The following is a 15499-nucleotide window of genomic DNA, read 5'->3' as shown; positions in this document are numbered from 1 at the left end:
CAGCTTGTGTCTTGTTTCTAACCTTTTTTAGTCAAACATGGTAGAGAAATCGAAAATTACTTTACTCTGCCCAGCACACAGGCGGCACCTGGTCAACTTCTGCGAAGGGAGGTTCACCTGCGGGCTGCGGTGGCCTCACGGCGTTCTGGGGTTGGACCAGTATGAAGTCACGAAGTAGGTAAGGACTACACCAAGGCTTCCCCATCTTCTTCGGTACTGTTGTATGTACATACTTGTTTATATATATAGAGAGAGAAAGTACAATCAAACTTTTAAAATTTTAATAAATAATAATTTTTAAAATATTTAGTTTGAAAAACTTAAAATTATATGTATTGATTTATCTAAAAATATTTTTGTAATATCTTAAATTCAATAAATTATATATATTTATGTATATATTAGACTATATCTCTACTGCTTAAAAAAAACATAGTGATTCTCGCATCAGGTAAGATGTCATACGTCTAGTCTTGTAAACCACTAAATTTCATAAAAATTACCCACCTCATATCACTCAATCTCTACTACTTCGCTCGCATATGTTCCGCTCCTAAAAATACTGCTCCTGTGTTTCGCCTCTGGTTCGCACGCTCAGCTACCCAGCGCTCTGTGCACCATTTATGTCGGCCGTCTCCCACAGCTCCTGATTGATACCACACATGTATGGTCCCAATGACTAGTTTTATCTAAAATAACTTATACTACCTCCGTTTTTGTTTACTTGTCACCAATTTTTTTACTGTAGCAATTTTGATATTACGTTTTTCTACAAAAATTATAAATAACTAAAACTTTCGTATCATTAAATTTATCGTGAAATATACTTTATTAGTATTAGATATTTTTAAGTATTCGTAAAAAATTTTAGAAAAAAACGTAAGGTTAAAATTGCTACAATAAAAAATTAATGATAAGTAAAATAACAGAGGTAGTATTTATAACCAGGTATTATACGGTGGCAGTCTGGCAGAACGATGGCCAAAGTTAGCCTGTGGTCAATTCGCACGATCGAAACTGCATGCTACAAGCGGGGCCGACTTCACATGCCGGCCAGTACGTGTTGGCGTTGTCCACGCCACGCGAAGAATATGGAAAAGGTGCTTTACATGTGTACAATCACAACTCCCAATGCATCTGGACTCGAAAGTTCTAACTTTGATATCTGCACGTTGACGAAACATATGCACCACGAAACCACCAATAGAAAAACGAGTACAACAGTGCTGCCGAACATTACTCTGAATTTTGATATCAGCTTCGTAGAAATTGTACGTCCTCTCGAATTGCTCCTTGACGCACAGCTATGCACCTTTCCGTTGATCGGCCTCCGGGAAGATCCAATGCGCACGTCACGTGCTGACGCGCGCAGGTGCAACTGGGCTCAAGCGCTTCGGAGCCTGACCGCCGGCACGGCCGGCTCGACGACCCGGGAGATGTGGACGCGGAACTCGGCCGCGGCGACGAGCTCGAACACGCAGTAGTCCCCTTCCTCGAGGCAGTTGCCGCGCGCGAACGCGCACCAGCCGCGCGACAGCCGGTCCCTCGTGTTGGGGATGCAGAGGACCACCCACGCCTTGCCGCCCGGGTCCCGGAGCACCACTTCCGTCCGCTCCCGCGGCAGGTGCTGCCGCGAGACCCCTGTCTGGAACCTCTGCGCGCGCAGGCACGTATCACATTTCACATGAACAACCGCACGATCAACTGACCCCGGTCATCCGCACACTGATGAAAAGGTGCTCTGCTCTGCTCTGCTCACCACCATGAAGGAGTAGTAGACGTGCATTGTGCTCATGCGCATGACGCAGCTGTACGGCAGCGACGACCGGAATGCGTACGCGAGCTCCATCGCGCGCTGCCGCTCGGCGCCCGTGACGGGGCGCCGGCGGGACACGTACCCCTTGTAGTGCCGGACGGACGTGGGGATGTCCGCCGCGAGCGCCAGTCGTCGTGGATGCTCCGCGTTCTGGGCTTTCACCGCGCGCCTCTTGTCCGAGTCGTTTTGTTGGGACCCCGGCCGCTCGTCGTGGTGCAGGGATCATCACGCACAGCGCTAGCTCATCGGCGTCCTCTACCTCGGTCTTGACTGCGCCAGCTGCCGCAACACGCTGGATGTAAAAACTAGCAACAGAGATGATGCAATGGCAACAAAGTAGCTTCAACAATTCATTTTCGGCGCATTTGCAAATTTACCACTAATTTTTTATTTTTTCAAGAATACTACTCAAATGACAATTCTAATAGTAATTTTATAATTTTTAATGATAAATTTACACTAAAGATTCAAAACAGTTACAAATTTACAACTACCTCTTTTGTTTTCCATCAGATCAGTAATGGAAAAAGGTCACCTCTTTTCGGAAGAAAAAGAACAAAGTAGCTTCAGCAATTGATTGATGGTGCGTGGCGTGTCAACTCTCAACTCGCAGCCACATCTGCGTGACATGATTTGCACAACACCGGTAAATTTGCTGTGGGATTTCATCGAGAGTACCAATTGAATTAGAGCTGGCACTGGTACTGGGTGGGTCAGGGACTCAGGCAGGCCTAAGCCGAAACGGACGGCGTGCTGGGCTTGAACGGGAAATGTTGGACTGGGCCTTTGGTATAGGTTGAGCTTATTTGCCTGTTGAGCTTACCCGATTCCGGCGTCCGTCCGCTGGTCACCAGCTCTTTCCCAACCGAATCCTTGGTAGCCCGCACGGTATTATCACGCGACGCCGTCCTCGTCCGGCGCCGTTTCGTGCTCCGCGGGCGCGGGTCGCCGTCGCCTCCGAGCAGCAGGTCCTCCCGCTCTCAGGCCGTCGTGTCGAATACCAGCGGTGAAGTGCGTGATGCCATCGTAGCGGAACACGAGGAACTCGAGCTCCCGCAGCGCCTGGTCCTGCACGAACTTGGGCCAGCCCGAGGTGAAGAAGGTGCCCTCGGCGGACCGCCGGATGACCACCAGCCACGTCCGGCCGCTGGGGCCCTCCAGGGTGACCGCCATAGAAATGTTGCATCCAACCCTGGAACGAGAGGTAAAGAATAGGCTACCCATACGAGATGAGACGACTCGTCTTGGCCTTCCTTGACGCCTCCCAGGGCATGTGCTTGCAGAAGTCTGGCGGGATCTTCTGCATGCATGTATTATTTACTTCAACATCCATGAAATTTCTATTCTATATATACACTGTATGCCATGTACTACAGTAGTCTTCGTAACATGCGAAACATGGAAACGATGCTCATTTCTCCAAATGCATGTTTATGCCATTGCATGCACGTCGCATGAGTGGCATTTTCAGTGGCCTCATTCATAACCGAAGTGGCAAATATACTCTCCGTAAAGTGATATCACATTTCGCGGCCAATTCCGAGAAGATGCCAATCATTAACCAACTCTAGCTTGGCTACTTTCATAGCATAGGTTCGAGCACATGCAGGGCACTCGGTGTCTTAGTGACTCACCAAGCGCTTCTTGAAGTCGCCCATGAGCACCTTGAAGAAGTGCGGCGGCCGCCTCTCACCCGGCGCCCACGGCGACTGCCTCTCCGCGGCCGGCATCGTCCCTGCCCCTCTTAAATTACACTCCACACGACGCGCCTGCACTATCCAGCTAGTGCGCCCGCGCACGTGGGTGCGCTATGCGCTTCCAGGCGACGGGTCGAAGAGCAGCAGCATCAGGGGGAGACGCTGCTGCGGACCTGCGACGCAGCGAAGCCGGCAAGAGCGTGGCGAAGGAAGAAGCGAGGCGAATTAACCGTGAGCCAACGAGGGGGGGGGGGGGGGGGAGACGCGAGAGCTCAGCTTTTGATGGGGCGAGAGGGGGGCAGTTTTTGGCCGTGGCTATCACGCATCAGCGTCCGTGCGCCGAGTGAAGCGACCTCCCGTTCACGCGGTACCTACTACGCCCAAAAGCTCAGGTGCGGTACCGGGACTCGGATCCTCTACATTAATAATGAATTAGTATAAAAAACTACTGTTTACCTATTAAAATAAGTCTGTGCCACAGTAACACGTATTAACTAATTATCGATAAGTTTAGATTTGTACTGTAGCATTTTCTGTGATCCAGGGCGCTCAATACCGATCAGCCTGCTGAGATTTATCACTACTATAGATATTTATAGATCCAAGTACTTTACTGTAGAGATCCCAGTCGGCGGGTACTCTCCTCTCACTCGACACCCGCCCACTGCGCACCCCCCAAATGCTAGACTTGCTCGCGTAACTAACGAGTGCCAAGCAAACAGATCACTGCCAGGTTGGCCCAACCGTGGGACAGGCACAGTTTGGGTCCGTATGACAGTGAGAGAGGCGTGTTGTCATCGTACGGCTCCACCTCCACACATCATTGCCAAATGAGGAGTTGATATTGCTGGATACACACGAACACAGACACCGGATCATGGAATCAAATGCTTCGTATGTAGATGGAGTAGAATGCCAACGTGCTCTTCTAAGAAATGGCTTATGGCTACATCACAAGTATTTCATCTAAATATGTTGTTCTAACCCCAAAATTTTTATTTACAAACATCATATATTCATATAGTAATGTCATGATGGAACGGAACCAGATCCTCTAACGTAGCCATTTCTATGTCAGAGGGCAGTAGATGCTGCTAGCACCGTTTGTCTCGCATCGAACGGTAGATTCCATGCTCACGCTATCTCCTACGTTGTGCGGCCCAACAAGGGAGGCCCATCTCTCTCCATGAGCTCGCTCGGTGCTTTCTCTGGCCAGGCTCGCTCTTGCCTCTGCCGCCGAGACGGCATTGCGACGCTGATCCCACCCCGCCGCTGGAGGTCGTGGGTGCGCTGGCCTCGCGCCGTGGTGCCGATTCAGCATTGCGCACGACCATCGACCTGGCCACCTCGAGTCCCTTGAGGAAGTTCGGCATGACCAACGATTCGTGGAGACTGACGACGTCCGAGAGGATGCAGAGCACGCGCCCTCCGGTCCCTGGGCCTCTTGCACGAGACCGACAACAGCAGCTTCATAAGCCTGGCTTCAGACGCAGCAGCAACCAAAACATTTAGTGAAATCTATACAACATTCTATGATCTCAATCTTAATTCACAAAACATTCAGGGATCACAATCTTAAATTGACAAAACATTCAACATTCAATCACAATCTCGATTTACAATCTCAATTCACATCAAAAAAATTTCGAAAACCAATTCACATCAATTTAAATATCAATTCAACATTAAGCCAAAACATTCAATGAAGCTACTTCTGAAGCCCAGTGTTGGCTGCTGCTGCGTCTGAAGCCCAACTTCTGAATTGCTACTGTTGGTCTCGTGCAAGATGCCCAGGGACCGATGAGCGCGTGCTCTTCATCGTTTCAGACGTCGTCGGTCTCCACGAGCCGCTGGTCATGCCGAACTTCCTCAAGGGGCTCGAGGCAGCCGAGTCGATGGCCGTGAGCAGTGTTGAATCGGTGCCATGACCCGAGGCCAATGCACCCACGACCTCCTGCGACGGGGCAGGATCGGCATCGTAGTGCCATCACGGTGACGGAAGTAAGAGCGAGCTAGGCCAGAGAGAGCATCGAGTGAGCTCATGGAGAGAGCTGGGCCTCCCTTGTTGGGCCACATGACGCAGGAGATAGCCTGAGCATAGAATCCACCGTTTGATGTGAGACAAACGGCGCTGGCAGCATCTATGCTAGTTGAAAACAAAAAATTTCTACTGTATTCATCCAGAAAACCATGCTAATAGGAGATTATAGATCGTTACCACTCGACGCGCAGTGCAACAGAAGAAGAGTTGGAGTAGATCAATCCAACGTCGTGTGCATCAAACTCCTCGAGTAGCTTCTCGATCAGATCCGCGATCAGATCCGCGCAAGTGGTCACGCTCCCCGACCGACTCCAAGCAGGTGGTCGTGCTCCTCGACCAGCTCCCGACCAGGTCTGTCGTGTCCTTGACTAGTTTTGAATGGTCATGTCGTGTTGTTCGACTAGATCCGAGTGGTCGCACTGTGCTCCGCGATCAGACGAGCAGGTACGTCGACCAATTTTTCACGGTCGGCGACCAGTTCCGAACATGTTGCGATCAACTCACCGAGAAGATCAACGCCATAATAGTAGCAGCGCTTCTACAATATCCACACGTAATGGGTAGAAACGCCTAGCGCCGATGTGCTAGCACCGCACGCGCGACTAGGGTTTTGGGAGATCGTGTAGAAGGCCGCAGCTAGGGTTTTGGAGTGGCTCAACTTCAACACGCCCTAACCTCGTCTCTCTATATATAGAGCTCGTCACTGGGCTCTCGCGTTGAAAGCCCTTTATGACTCTAACTTCTTGTAGATCACAATCCAATCAAAACTCATATATTGATCCAATTTGCATGTTTTGTTCCAACCTATTAAATATGTGACCTGTTAGGTTCATGTAAAAACGGCCATGACTCGAAAACCCTTTCTAAACCGAAATCAATAGCGGTCCATATCAGAACATGTTGACTCTCGAGTATACACAAAAGATCATATCGGCTGAACATTGATATACGCATGCACCAATCCCTTCGCTCATGATACCAGTCAAGCTCAAGGCGAGATATGTGCCACCCTTATGATAGCTCGACCATTCACTCGATCAAGTAGTGAATTCATCATGACCAACTCTTTAATTATATTGGCATGGACATGCAATTTCCCGATCCAACTACCTCGAAGGGCCCAAAGATACCTCTCCCGTTATCAAGGAAGGGCAATTTACATCTTGATCGCTCACACCACACGACATGTTTCATGACAAGCCTGAAAACTACCTATATGACTACCCAATTACGGAATAGTGTTTGATAACATCAAAATATGTCACTACACATTCTAGGAATCAATGACGATCTTAGATCTAAGTATCATGCAGGTACACCATTTAGGATAACAACTGATGACACATCATAAATAATAATCCCAACAGTATCTCAAGATGGGTCTATCCAACATCATGTTCTCTAACTGATATCTCTATACCTATGATCTATGAAACATAATCATCAATCAATACATATGCTGGTCTTATGTATCATCACAATGATATGTGATCAGAGATTGACTAATAATAACATTATGATACAAACAAAGAGTTTAATGAACAAGTCACATACTTGCCGATCAATGTAAAAGATAGTAATTCTTGGAATAACATATTATTCAAAAGTATATTAACATATACGTGTGATATAATCATCTTTATAATTATCTCTGTAGTGTATCATCTTCAATGGCTACATTAGAGAATGTGGTTTCTGATGGAGCATATTACATGATATAATAACAATAAAGAAGATAACATCGGATATATATATATATATATATATATATATATATATATATATATAGAGAGAGAGAGAGAGAGAGAGAGAGAGAGAGAGAGAGAGAGAGAGAGAGAGAGAGAGAGAGAGAGAGAGAGAGGGGAAAACTAGTATGTACTCACAGGAGTATATACTACTACTATGATATACTACATAAATGAACCGAATATACTCCTTTATCACTATAAGTATACTTATATAGTCATTCTAAGATACTTCAATGTGAATCATGAAAAAATTGAAAAGAAGTCCATCAATTTTAATAGATTTTGATAATACCTTCATATTTGTACATAAAATGTGATATATTAAAAAAATATACAAACCACTAAAAAAATATACATACTCACTTGGATGATCTTATATACTCACATACTTCATATCTATACCATTTATCACATAAAATACTTCGTATATTATGAGGTATGTATATGAGAGTATATACTCTGAACATACCAAATATGCTTTATATATATATATATATATATATATATATATATATATGTACGTATATAAGTATATATATATATGTATATATAAGTATATGTATGTATGTATATGTACATACATATGTATATATATACGTATACATACATATGTAATTTTCTTTTTCGGAAAATTCTAGAAAATGTCGAAATGAATATTAGTTATATTAATAAATCAGCTGAAAAAAAATCTAAAATGCAAAGAAAAATATATAAAACTCAAAAAAATATGAAACATTTTTTTTAGGTTAGTATTACTTTCACCTACATGTTAAAACTATGTGCATGCATAAAAATACTATTGTTTTTTCTATAATTAATTAAATGTGTTTAATATTAATAATTTCATAAATAAATATAATATACAAAATTTGTGAACCTAATTTTTTTAGTCTTTTTTTTTCTCCATAAAAAAATAAAAAACAGGCTAATGTTAGTCGCGCTAATCAAACTAGAATGTACCTAGCGTTATCCCACTTGGCTAGCAGCAGCACGATACTGTAGGGCCAGCCACTGTAATAGTTTCATTATAGCCAACCTAGATTTGTAGCTGTAGGTTCCTGTTCAATCAGATGAATATTGACAATACCTTACCACCTGATCATCCGGAACTTTGGGACTATATACATTGAAGAACTGGGAACAAGCTTGGACAGGCTGACACGATTGGATGTAATTTAACACCGAAAACGGAGAACTTGGGCAGCCCCTATCACACTGGATCTGTGATGCGTGGAGGTGGAGCCGTACGGTGACAACGCGCCTCTCTCACTGTCATGCATAACCAGAGCCATTTTCAAGTGATGCGCCCGCTATGAATGTCTGGCAACATTTTCCCAATGGTTCATGTCTGAGCGGCGTAGCCACGGCCCCCAGAACAATCTTTTCTGGTGTCATCGCCAAACGGGCATACGGCCAAGTACTTGCTGAAAGCAATAGCACAAACTGTCAAGAGCATCGAAAATCCTGTTCTGCGCGTAAACGCTGGCGCCTAATTCACGGATGACTGTAGTGTAAGCCCATATATTTTTTTTTCTCAAATTCTTTTTCTCAATCCTTTTGAGCAAAATTTTTTCTAGTACAAACTTTTTCTCAAAATCACTGCAAACTTTTGAGTTGTGGCGATGTGGGAGTAGGACTCTGTCATTCGAGTTGTGAGAGTGCCAATCATTTGTTTGGTTAGCATACGGGTTAAGTTGTGTTAGACTTATCTGTTATCTGATTGTGCCTTTTGGTGTGAGAGTCTATGTTTCGAGTTAAAGTCGTATTATCGTCTGAGAGTTGTTTGCCGATTTATCTATCTGAAACCGTGCTTTTATTAAAGTTTTCAGACTCTGTATCTCTTATAAACTAGATTAATTCTCTTATTCTTTATATATATGCGGCTGGAGCTTTAGCTTGCTGTGATCTTTTGATTTTTTAGAATCCGTTTGGCTTCTCGCTATGAGGAACGGTGACGTCCTAAAAGGGATGAATTATGATACTTAAAAATTAATGGTTTCAAAATCTTCACAAGATAAATCTATCTTAATTTTTATCTAAATGTGCTCTAGATTTATCTAGTGTGTCTATTCTATCGCTTAAGAGGATTGTAACATACTCTAGCAAGTTAAATTGCAAGTATTTAAATACGAAAATATAAATAAGGTAGAGAGATAAATTCGGCATAAGAGATTTTTATACTATGATATTGGTAGCACACAAGCCACTCCTAGTTTAATTGGAGCTCCATAAAGAATATGCTCCTAGTCGTCAAGTCTTTTCTGATCATGGTTCTTTAGCTACCAAATTACCAAGATAAGACCTCAAGTACGATGAGCCAATAAGCTACCAAGACGATGTCTCACTACTAATCTCTCTTTCGGCCACGTGCATGTCGTTTTTACTTAGGAGCTTTAGCCACAAAGACAAGTGTCTTCGCATCCACGCACAATCTTCTTATCACCGTTCTACACCAAATCGGAGGGTCAACAAGTTACCGGCGAGTCATCAAAACTCTAATGCACCAATGCACCCCTCGGTACATAGTTAGATCACTCCTTATTTCACTCTCTAGGTTGCAGCAACTAGCAACACTTCTCTATAGGCATGTAAATACTAATCACTCTCTAATCTTATACTTAATCATATTAGATGATCACTTTAATATTTTGATGGCTTGAATGTCTTCTCAAATATATATGGACTCCTCTAGACTTCAGCAACTTCAAATGACCGTGTAGATATGTATTTATAGGTTAAAACCCGCTAACTAGTCATTGCTCCAATGACTCAATTTTACTGCGAACATCGGATGCATTTGTTCTTCCAAATACTAAGGTAGGGATGATGGTTTCTATCTTCTCAGATTTAATTTTCTGTCAAAATTACAGAGTTTCTTGATTCTAATTATTACAATTTGAATTATATCCGATTCAAGAATATGGTTCCAATAGAAAAAGCCGGGGTTTCCCCCTTCGTTATTGAGAAAGTGTGATTCAAGAGGCCTGAAAGCTCTTTCTTCGTTGGATAGAGCTAGTGTAACATAGCTTCACATGCTTTGGCATAGCCTCTTCTGGTCGCGCCAGTTGTCCAGCAATCCTTTGAATTGCATTGCCATGTCATTCATGATCAAAACTCCATGTAATCAAATGCTATGCCTGCGAATTCGTTCAACATAGGGATATGTTAGAGCAAAATTTGTGGCTAATTGGGAAAAAGAATCATGTGATTAGAACCAAATCAGATGCTTGTTGATCTCAGCTGGTTCTGTGTGAAAGAGAGGACAATCGACCCGGTGTAGCAATTTGCTCGAGGGAGAAAAAAAATCCAAAGCAGAGGCCATGTTGGGCTGAGAGCACCAATGTCTGGAGCTCAAGCATGGCCCGTTCGTGTCAGGCCCATATTCTCTCCACCCCCGCACCACCCTCACCTCCAAGCCCACGCTATAAATATCCACCTCGTCCGCTCCTAGGGTTTTCAGTGCCGCCAGCCAGCCCTTAACCCTCGCTCCTCTCGCGCCGCGCGCCTCCTCGCTTTCCTCCTCTCCTTCGGCGGCGGCGCGGCCAGCTCCAACCATGGCGGACACCAAGGCCACCGCGGCGGTCACCCTCCGCACGCGCAAGTTCATGACCAACCGCCTCCTCTCCCGCAAGCAATTCGTACGCGCCATCCATCGCCTCCCCCTCCTTCCCATCTCTCTCTGTCACTAAATCTCTGCCTTTTTCCCACTCTCATCCGCAGGTGCTCGAGGTGATCCACCCCGGCCGGGCCAACGTCTCCAAGGTGAGATCTATGTGCCGGTCTTGTATGCGCTGCTGTTGTGGCGTGAGCTTCTGTTCTGGGTCTCAGGGTTTGGGGGGTTCTGTGTGTAGGCTGAGTTGAAGGAGAGGCTGGCCAAGGTGTACGAGGTGAAGGACACAAACTGCATCTTTGTTTTCAAGTTCCGCACCCACTTCGGAGGAGGCAAGTCCACCGGGTTCGGCCTCATCTACGACAACCTCGAGGCCGCCAAGAAGTTCGAGCCCAAGTACCGCCTCATCAGGGTATGTTGCGATCTAGTACTTGCTTCTAAATCTAAGAACTTGCTATCCGTAGCTATGCTCTTGGTACTTACTTGAGGCTGGATAGTTGCATAGTATCCTTGTCCTGTGTAGTTCCCAGTGAATGTGTGATTATCGATTTAGTATCACTAGCACCATTTCTGTTGCAACACACTTATACAAAGTTGATTGGCTGTTTAGTAGTGTGTGTTCGTGCTTACATTTTCTTTTTGTAAATCCTGCTGTGTATACGCATTATTTTGGTGACAGTATCAGGAAGATAAGTACACCGGTAGAACAATAGATTTGTGGTGGGTAGTGCTAATCTTTTTGTAAATTGTAATGCACATTGATGTAATGTGCACTACTTGTTTGCAAATGCTTATTGTTGCTACCATGTGTTGCGGTATGATGCCTGTACGCTGAAGCTGCATACTTTGTATTGTATCTTTTCTCGCAACAGTTGCATTTCAACCTCGCTAGTCCTTCAGCTGAAAAGAAATCTTATGTCATTGCCCCATTTTGCTGTGGTAAGATTTGCATGTATTGTAACGCAATAATCACCCAGATAGTGGTCCTATGAGATGACACTATATTTATGATGAGTTAGCAAGTCAACAATGCAGAAGAACTGTACATAGTTATGTACATCCTCATATCAGCCCTTTTCCATTGTTGACCACTGATGTTAATATAAATACATCACTAAAATGACGTGTCAATGTTTTGATTGTGTGAATTTGATGGATATCTCCGCAGGATGCCGTCTATATACTAGTGCTTTCAGTCGATCAATCAACATTGCTATGAATTTTATTTTCCTCCTTGTAGCTCCTGTATATTGTTCCTGTGATTAATTTTCTGTTTTCCTTTTGCCAGAACGGTCTTGCTACTAAGGTTGAGAAGTCCCGCAAGCAAATGAAAGAGCGGAAGAACAGGTCCAAGAAGATCCGTGGTGTCAAGAAGGTGAGCCACTTATCATGATACTTCCGACCTGCAGTTCCTTTGTGTTGTGTATTAGGTCACTTCTGGTTACTGACGTAAGCTGTGGTTTCTGTTATATTTTTACAGACCAAGGCTGCTGATGCTGGGAAAAAGAAATGAACATTCATTTACATTTGTATTCCTGTTCTGGATTCTGGGTGTTCTAGGGGCAGTGTCATAATTATGTTCGTGTTAGGTTTTGTTCTCCCCTGCACTGAAGTGAAGTTTTGTTATTCCTGGATGTGAACCGGGCCAGATTGGCTATAGCATGTTATGAGGGGACTATTAACTTCCAAGCCAACCTATTTTATTTCTGATGCCTGTCAGCTTTTATAATTGGTTATGTTGACCATGTGATACACGAGGATGCTTGTCGAAGCTGTTTTCCTACTGAGTTAGGACTTTGGACACAGTATTTCAGGTCATCGTTATCAGAATAACAGTTCTCTATATAGTCTGTTGCAATGGCAACTATTGTGTTATTATTACTCCATAATTGGTCAGTCCCTGCTGTAGCCGTTGTGCTAAATTTAGTGCAGTCGTAATTATTGCCTATGATTTTTTTGAAGGTTGTCTCAAGTAAAAATCGATCTTTTGTAGTACCGCTTAGGTCACTGAGTCATCAGGTTATCATTTGGGATTAGAAACACCTTTATCATAATTCATATCCGTTAAATTTGTGATCATCGTCAGTACATGATCATTCTACATAGAGGCGTCTTCTTTTGAAAGCCATGCACATCAGTCACAATGTATAGCATTTATCTCTTGGCGAACTGTAGCGGTGTCGCTGTGCTGCGTGCGCAGTGCAAATCGGGCGTCAGCTCCTCTTCCTGACGGCGCTCTTCACCATGTTCCCGGGGAGGGAAGACGACGGCGTGACGGCCTTCCGTACCTTGAAGAGGTTCCACGCCGTCCCCACGGCATGGCCGGCTGTCGCGAACGCGTCTTCGGTTGCCTCCCCTGCGTTCTCGCCGTACCTAGGAAAGGGCCGTGTCTCAGGCATGAAACTTGATGCATTGGGTTCTATTTTTTTTTTACGAGATTCGAGTGTTATTACCTCCTGGACACTGCACCAGCGACGACACTGGAAGTTGCTGCAAGTGATCTCTTCTCAGCAGCCTCTACCGCGTCCATAACTTTATCTGGCACAGAATGGCAACCATTATCATCAAAGGTTTTAAACGTAACACATCCCTTGTCTAGTCTCTAGTGAACAATGAGCATCTGAAGCGTTGGCAGGGCACTCACTGATAGCATCAAGAGAGGCCAGGATGACCTCGCCCGGGACGGTTGCGAGGAAGGCTCTCCCTTGCTTGGAACGAAGCAGCGGCGCCGCCATCGACCCGGTCACCGAGATGACCGTATCCAGCAACGACTGGCTCATCTTCTCGGTCATCTCCGACAGCTTCCTTACCCTGAAGATCAACCGAGACCAGCACAATCATCAGCCGGTACTAGCAGTAAGTAATAAGGCAGGTAGGCAGGCAGGCAAGGATCCGAGCTAGTTCAGTTACCTCTTGAGGCTCTTGTTGACTCCTCCGCGCTTCGTGCTTGCCTGGCTTCTCCGGTCAGCTCCGCCGGCGGCGCCGAAACGGTTGCTCCCGCCGCCGGCAGCCTGAGGGCGAAACAGGTCGGCTCCCCTCTGTACCTGCAAGAAACAGATGTGTGAGCCACGCATGCAATTATCCAGTCTCCAGTCTCCACCGGACATGTCAGAACGAACAGAAGGGACAGCGACCAGAGCACCTGGCTGGCGTAGGCCTCGCTGCACATGAAGATGCCCTTCACGAGCTGGCCGGTGCCCGAGGCGATCGCCTTCGCGAGCACGCCGTTGTATCCTTCCATCCTCGGCGCGAAGTCGTTCCAGTACCCGTCCGACGACGCCGGCGGCGGCGGCGGCCTGGAACTCCTGGACGGCACGATCGCGCCGCCCGCCGCCGAAGGAGTGGAGAAGCAAGCGTTGGACCTGAGGAAGCTATCGAGTGACGCCAGCGCGGCGGCGTCGGCCGCCGTGGCGGCGAAGGAGACGCCGTAGTTGAGGAACGTGCCGTCCTTGTCCGGCAGCGTGAAGAGGTAGTGCAGCCGGTCGAGCTTGACCACGGGCTCGTCCCGCGCCAGCGGCCAGCCGAGGTCGCGGCCCACGCGCACTACGGTGGCTACAGCCACATCGTCCTTGGTGATCCTCACGACGGCGAGATCGCCCCGCCCGAGCTCGACGGGGCCGTCGGATCCGGCCACGAGGTGCACTGACGCGCCGGGGACGCGGAGCAGCGTCTCCTCCCGGATGCCCCGCGGCCTGGCGGACATGGCGCCGCAGAAGGCCATGGTACTGAACGCGAGTGATTCAGAGTTACGGGGGTTGACACTTACAGGTTGTGATGAGCTGAACTACTAATGCAGGCAGAGTGTTAAGGACGAAACTGTGAGAAACATATATCGGACAAGCAGCGAAATTCCTTTCAGAGAATAATTCCATTGCAGGTGGAAGTAGGCCATGGTTTCTCATTCCTTTGCGGCGAGCGCCTTTATTCCATCCTTCAAGGCTAATACATTCGCGGACACCCGAGTGGATGACAATGGAATGACGGCCTTCCAAACATTCGGTCATGTAATTTTCACATATTTTGAGACAAGAGAACAGTAGGATTATCAACAGTCCCACTCAAACCAACAGTTATGCAAGGCATATGACTTAGGAAAACGAACTGTGTAGATTCAGCAATCACCAACATGGAAACAAGGTTATTGCTTTGCTTTGGATCTGGAGGCTGAAGAATGAATGATCACTGATTGAGTTGTTGCAACTCTCAGTCGCCCATATATCACTTTTGTGTTCCGTTGGTCAGAAAACAGTTGCTAACATTGATCATTAACACGATCAAAACAATAACCGGTGGCCATCACCCATCATAACTCCGCATGCCTTACGCACACACGGTATGTCTCAATCGTTCATCTCTCCCACCTGATACTCATCCATTTATTGATTCTCTTATTAACTCCATAATTTCTTATCTATCTATTCAAAATGAATCTCAATAAATGGATGGTTCTGTTTCTAAATGGTTATCGGACACAACAAATAAATAACTGGAGCCGGCAGTCGTACGTAGTAGCAGAGGCATGGGTCAGTCCATCCATCAACAAATTCAGTAAGAACACCAGCTCGTTGCATGCCTGGCAGGACATAA

General features: G+C 45.9%; 3 protein-coding genes across 3 annotated transcripts; 1 reads left to right on the top strand and 2 right to left on the bottom strand.

Annotated features, from left to right (window-relative positions):
- Positions 1-1118: 1118 nt before the first annotated feature.
- LOC133906521 (B3 domain-containing protein Os01g0723500-like) lies at positions 1119-1849 on the bottom strand. Its single transcript, XM_062348448.1, has 2 exons — positions 1792-1849; positions 1119-1704 (listed from the first exon to the last, which is right to left on the bottom strand). Exons 1-2 carry the CDS (start codon positions 1847-1849, stop codon positions 1385-1387), a joined length of 378 nt encoding a protein of 125 aa, XP_062204432.1. The 3' UTR covers positions 1119-1384.
- An 8897-nt stretch (positions 1850-10746) lies between these two features.
- LOC133908629 (small ribosomal subunit protein eS24z-like) lies at positions 10747-12619 on the top strand. The gene is made up of 5 exons (XM_062350741.1): positions 10747-10940; positions 11023-11064; positions 11154-11324; positions 12201-12287; positions 12393-12619. The coding sequence occupies exons 1-5, from the start codon at positions 10857-10859 to the stop codon at positions 12423-12425; spliced, it is 417 nt and encodes a 138-aa protein (XP_062206725.1). The 5' UTR covers positions 10747-10856; the 3' UTR covers positions 12426-12619.
- A 308-nt stretch (positions 12620-12927) lies between these two features.
- On the bottom strand, positions 12928-14726 carry LOC133908628 (senescence/dehydration-associated protein At4g35985, chloroplastic-like). Its single transcript, XM_062350740.1, has 5 exons — positions 14055-14726; positions 13823-13956; positions 13557-13723; positions 13366-13450; positions 12928-13285 (listed from the first exon to the last, which is right to left on the bottom strand). Exons 1-5 carry the CDS (start codon positions 14631-14633, stop codon positions 13126-13128), a joined length of 1125 nt encoding a protein of 374 aa, XP_062206724.1. The 5' UTR covers positions 14634-14726; the 3' UTR covers positions 12928-13125.
- Positions 14727-15499: the final 773 nt, after the last annotated feature.

The sequence above is a fragment of the Phragmites australis genome, chromosome 2 (genome assembly GCF_958298935.1).
Source record: "Phragmites australis chromosome 2, lpPhrAust1.1, whole genome shotgun sequence".
Classification (NCBI taxonomy): domain Eukaryota; kingdom Viridiplantae; phylum Streptophyta; class Magnoliopsida; order Poales; family Poaceae; genus Phragmites; species Phragmites australis.
Note: the sequence above shows the minus strand (reverse complement) of the source record. Positions and strands in the feature narration are given on the sequence as shown.

Bases quoted from the DNA above. Each gene is read 5' to 3' on its own strand.
- LOC133906521 (XM_062348448.1), bottom strand. From the start codon at position 1,849: ATGGAGCTCGCGTACGCATTCCGGTCGTCGCTGCCGTACAGCTGCGTC. The intron at 1,705-1,791 runs GCACAATGCACG...GACCGGGGTCAG, and splicing joins CAGCTGCGTCATGCGCATGA to TTGATCGTGCGGTTGTTCAT.
- LOC133908629 (XM_062350741.1), top strand. From the start codon at position 10,857: ATGGCGGACACCAAGGCCACCGCGGCGGTCACCCTCCGCACGCGCAAG. The intron at 11,065-11,153 runs GTGAGATCTATG...TTCTGTGTGTAG, and splicing joins GCCGGGCCAACGTCTCCAAG to GCTGAGTTGAAGGAGAGGCT. The intron at 12,288-12,392 runs GTGAGCCACTTA...ATATTTTTACAG, and splicing joins AGATCCGTGGTGTCAAGAAG to ACCAAGGCTGCTGATGCTGG.
- LOC133908628 (XM_062350740.1), bottom strand. From the start codon at position 14,633: ATGGCCTTCTGCGGCGCCATGTCCGCCAGGCCGCGGGGCATCCGGGAG. The intron at 13,724-13,822 runs GTAACTGAACTA...GTTGATCTTCAG, and splicing joins GTCAACAAGAGCCTCAAGAG to GGTAAGGAAGCTGTCGGAGA. The intron at 13,286-13,365 runs GTAATAACACTC...GCCCTTTCCTAG, and splicing joins GCTGGTGCAGTGTCCAGGAG to GTACGGCGAGAACGCAGGGG.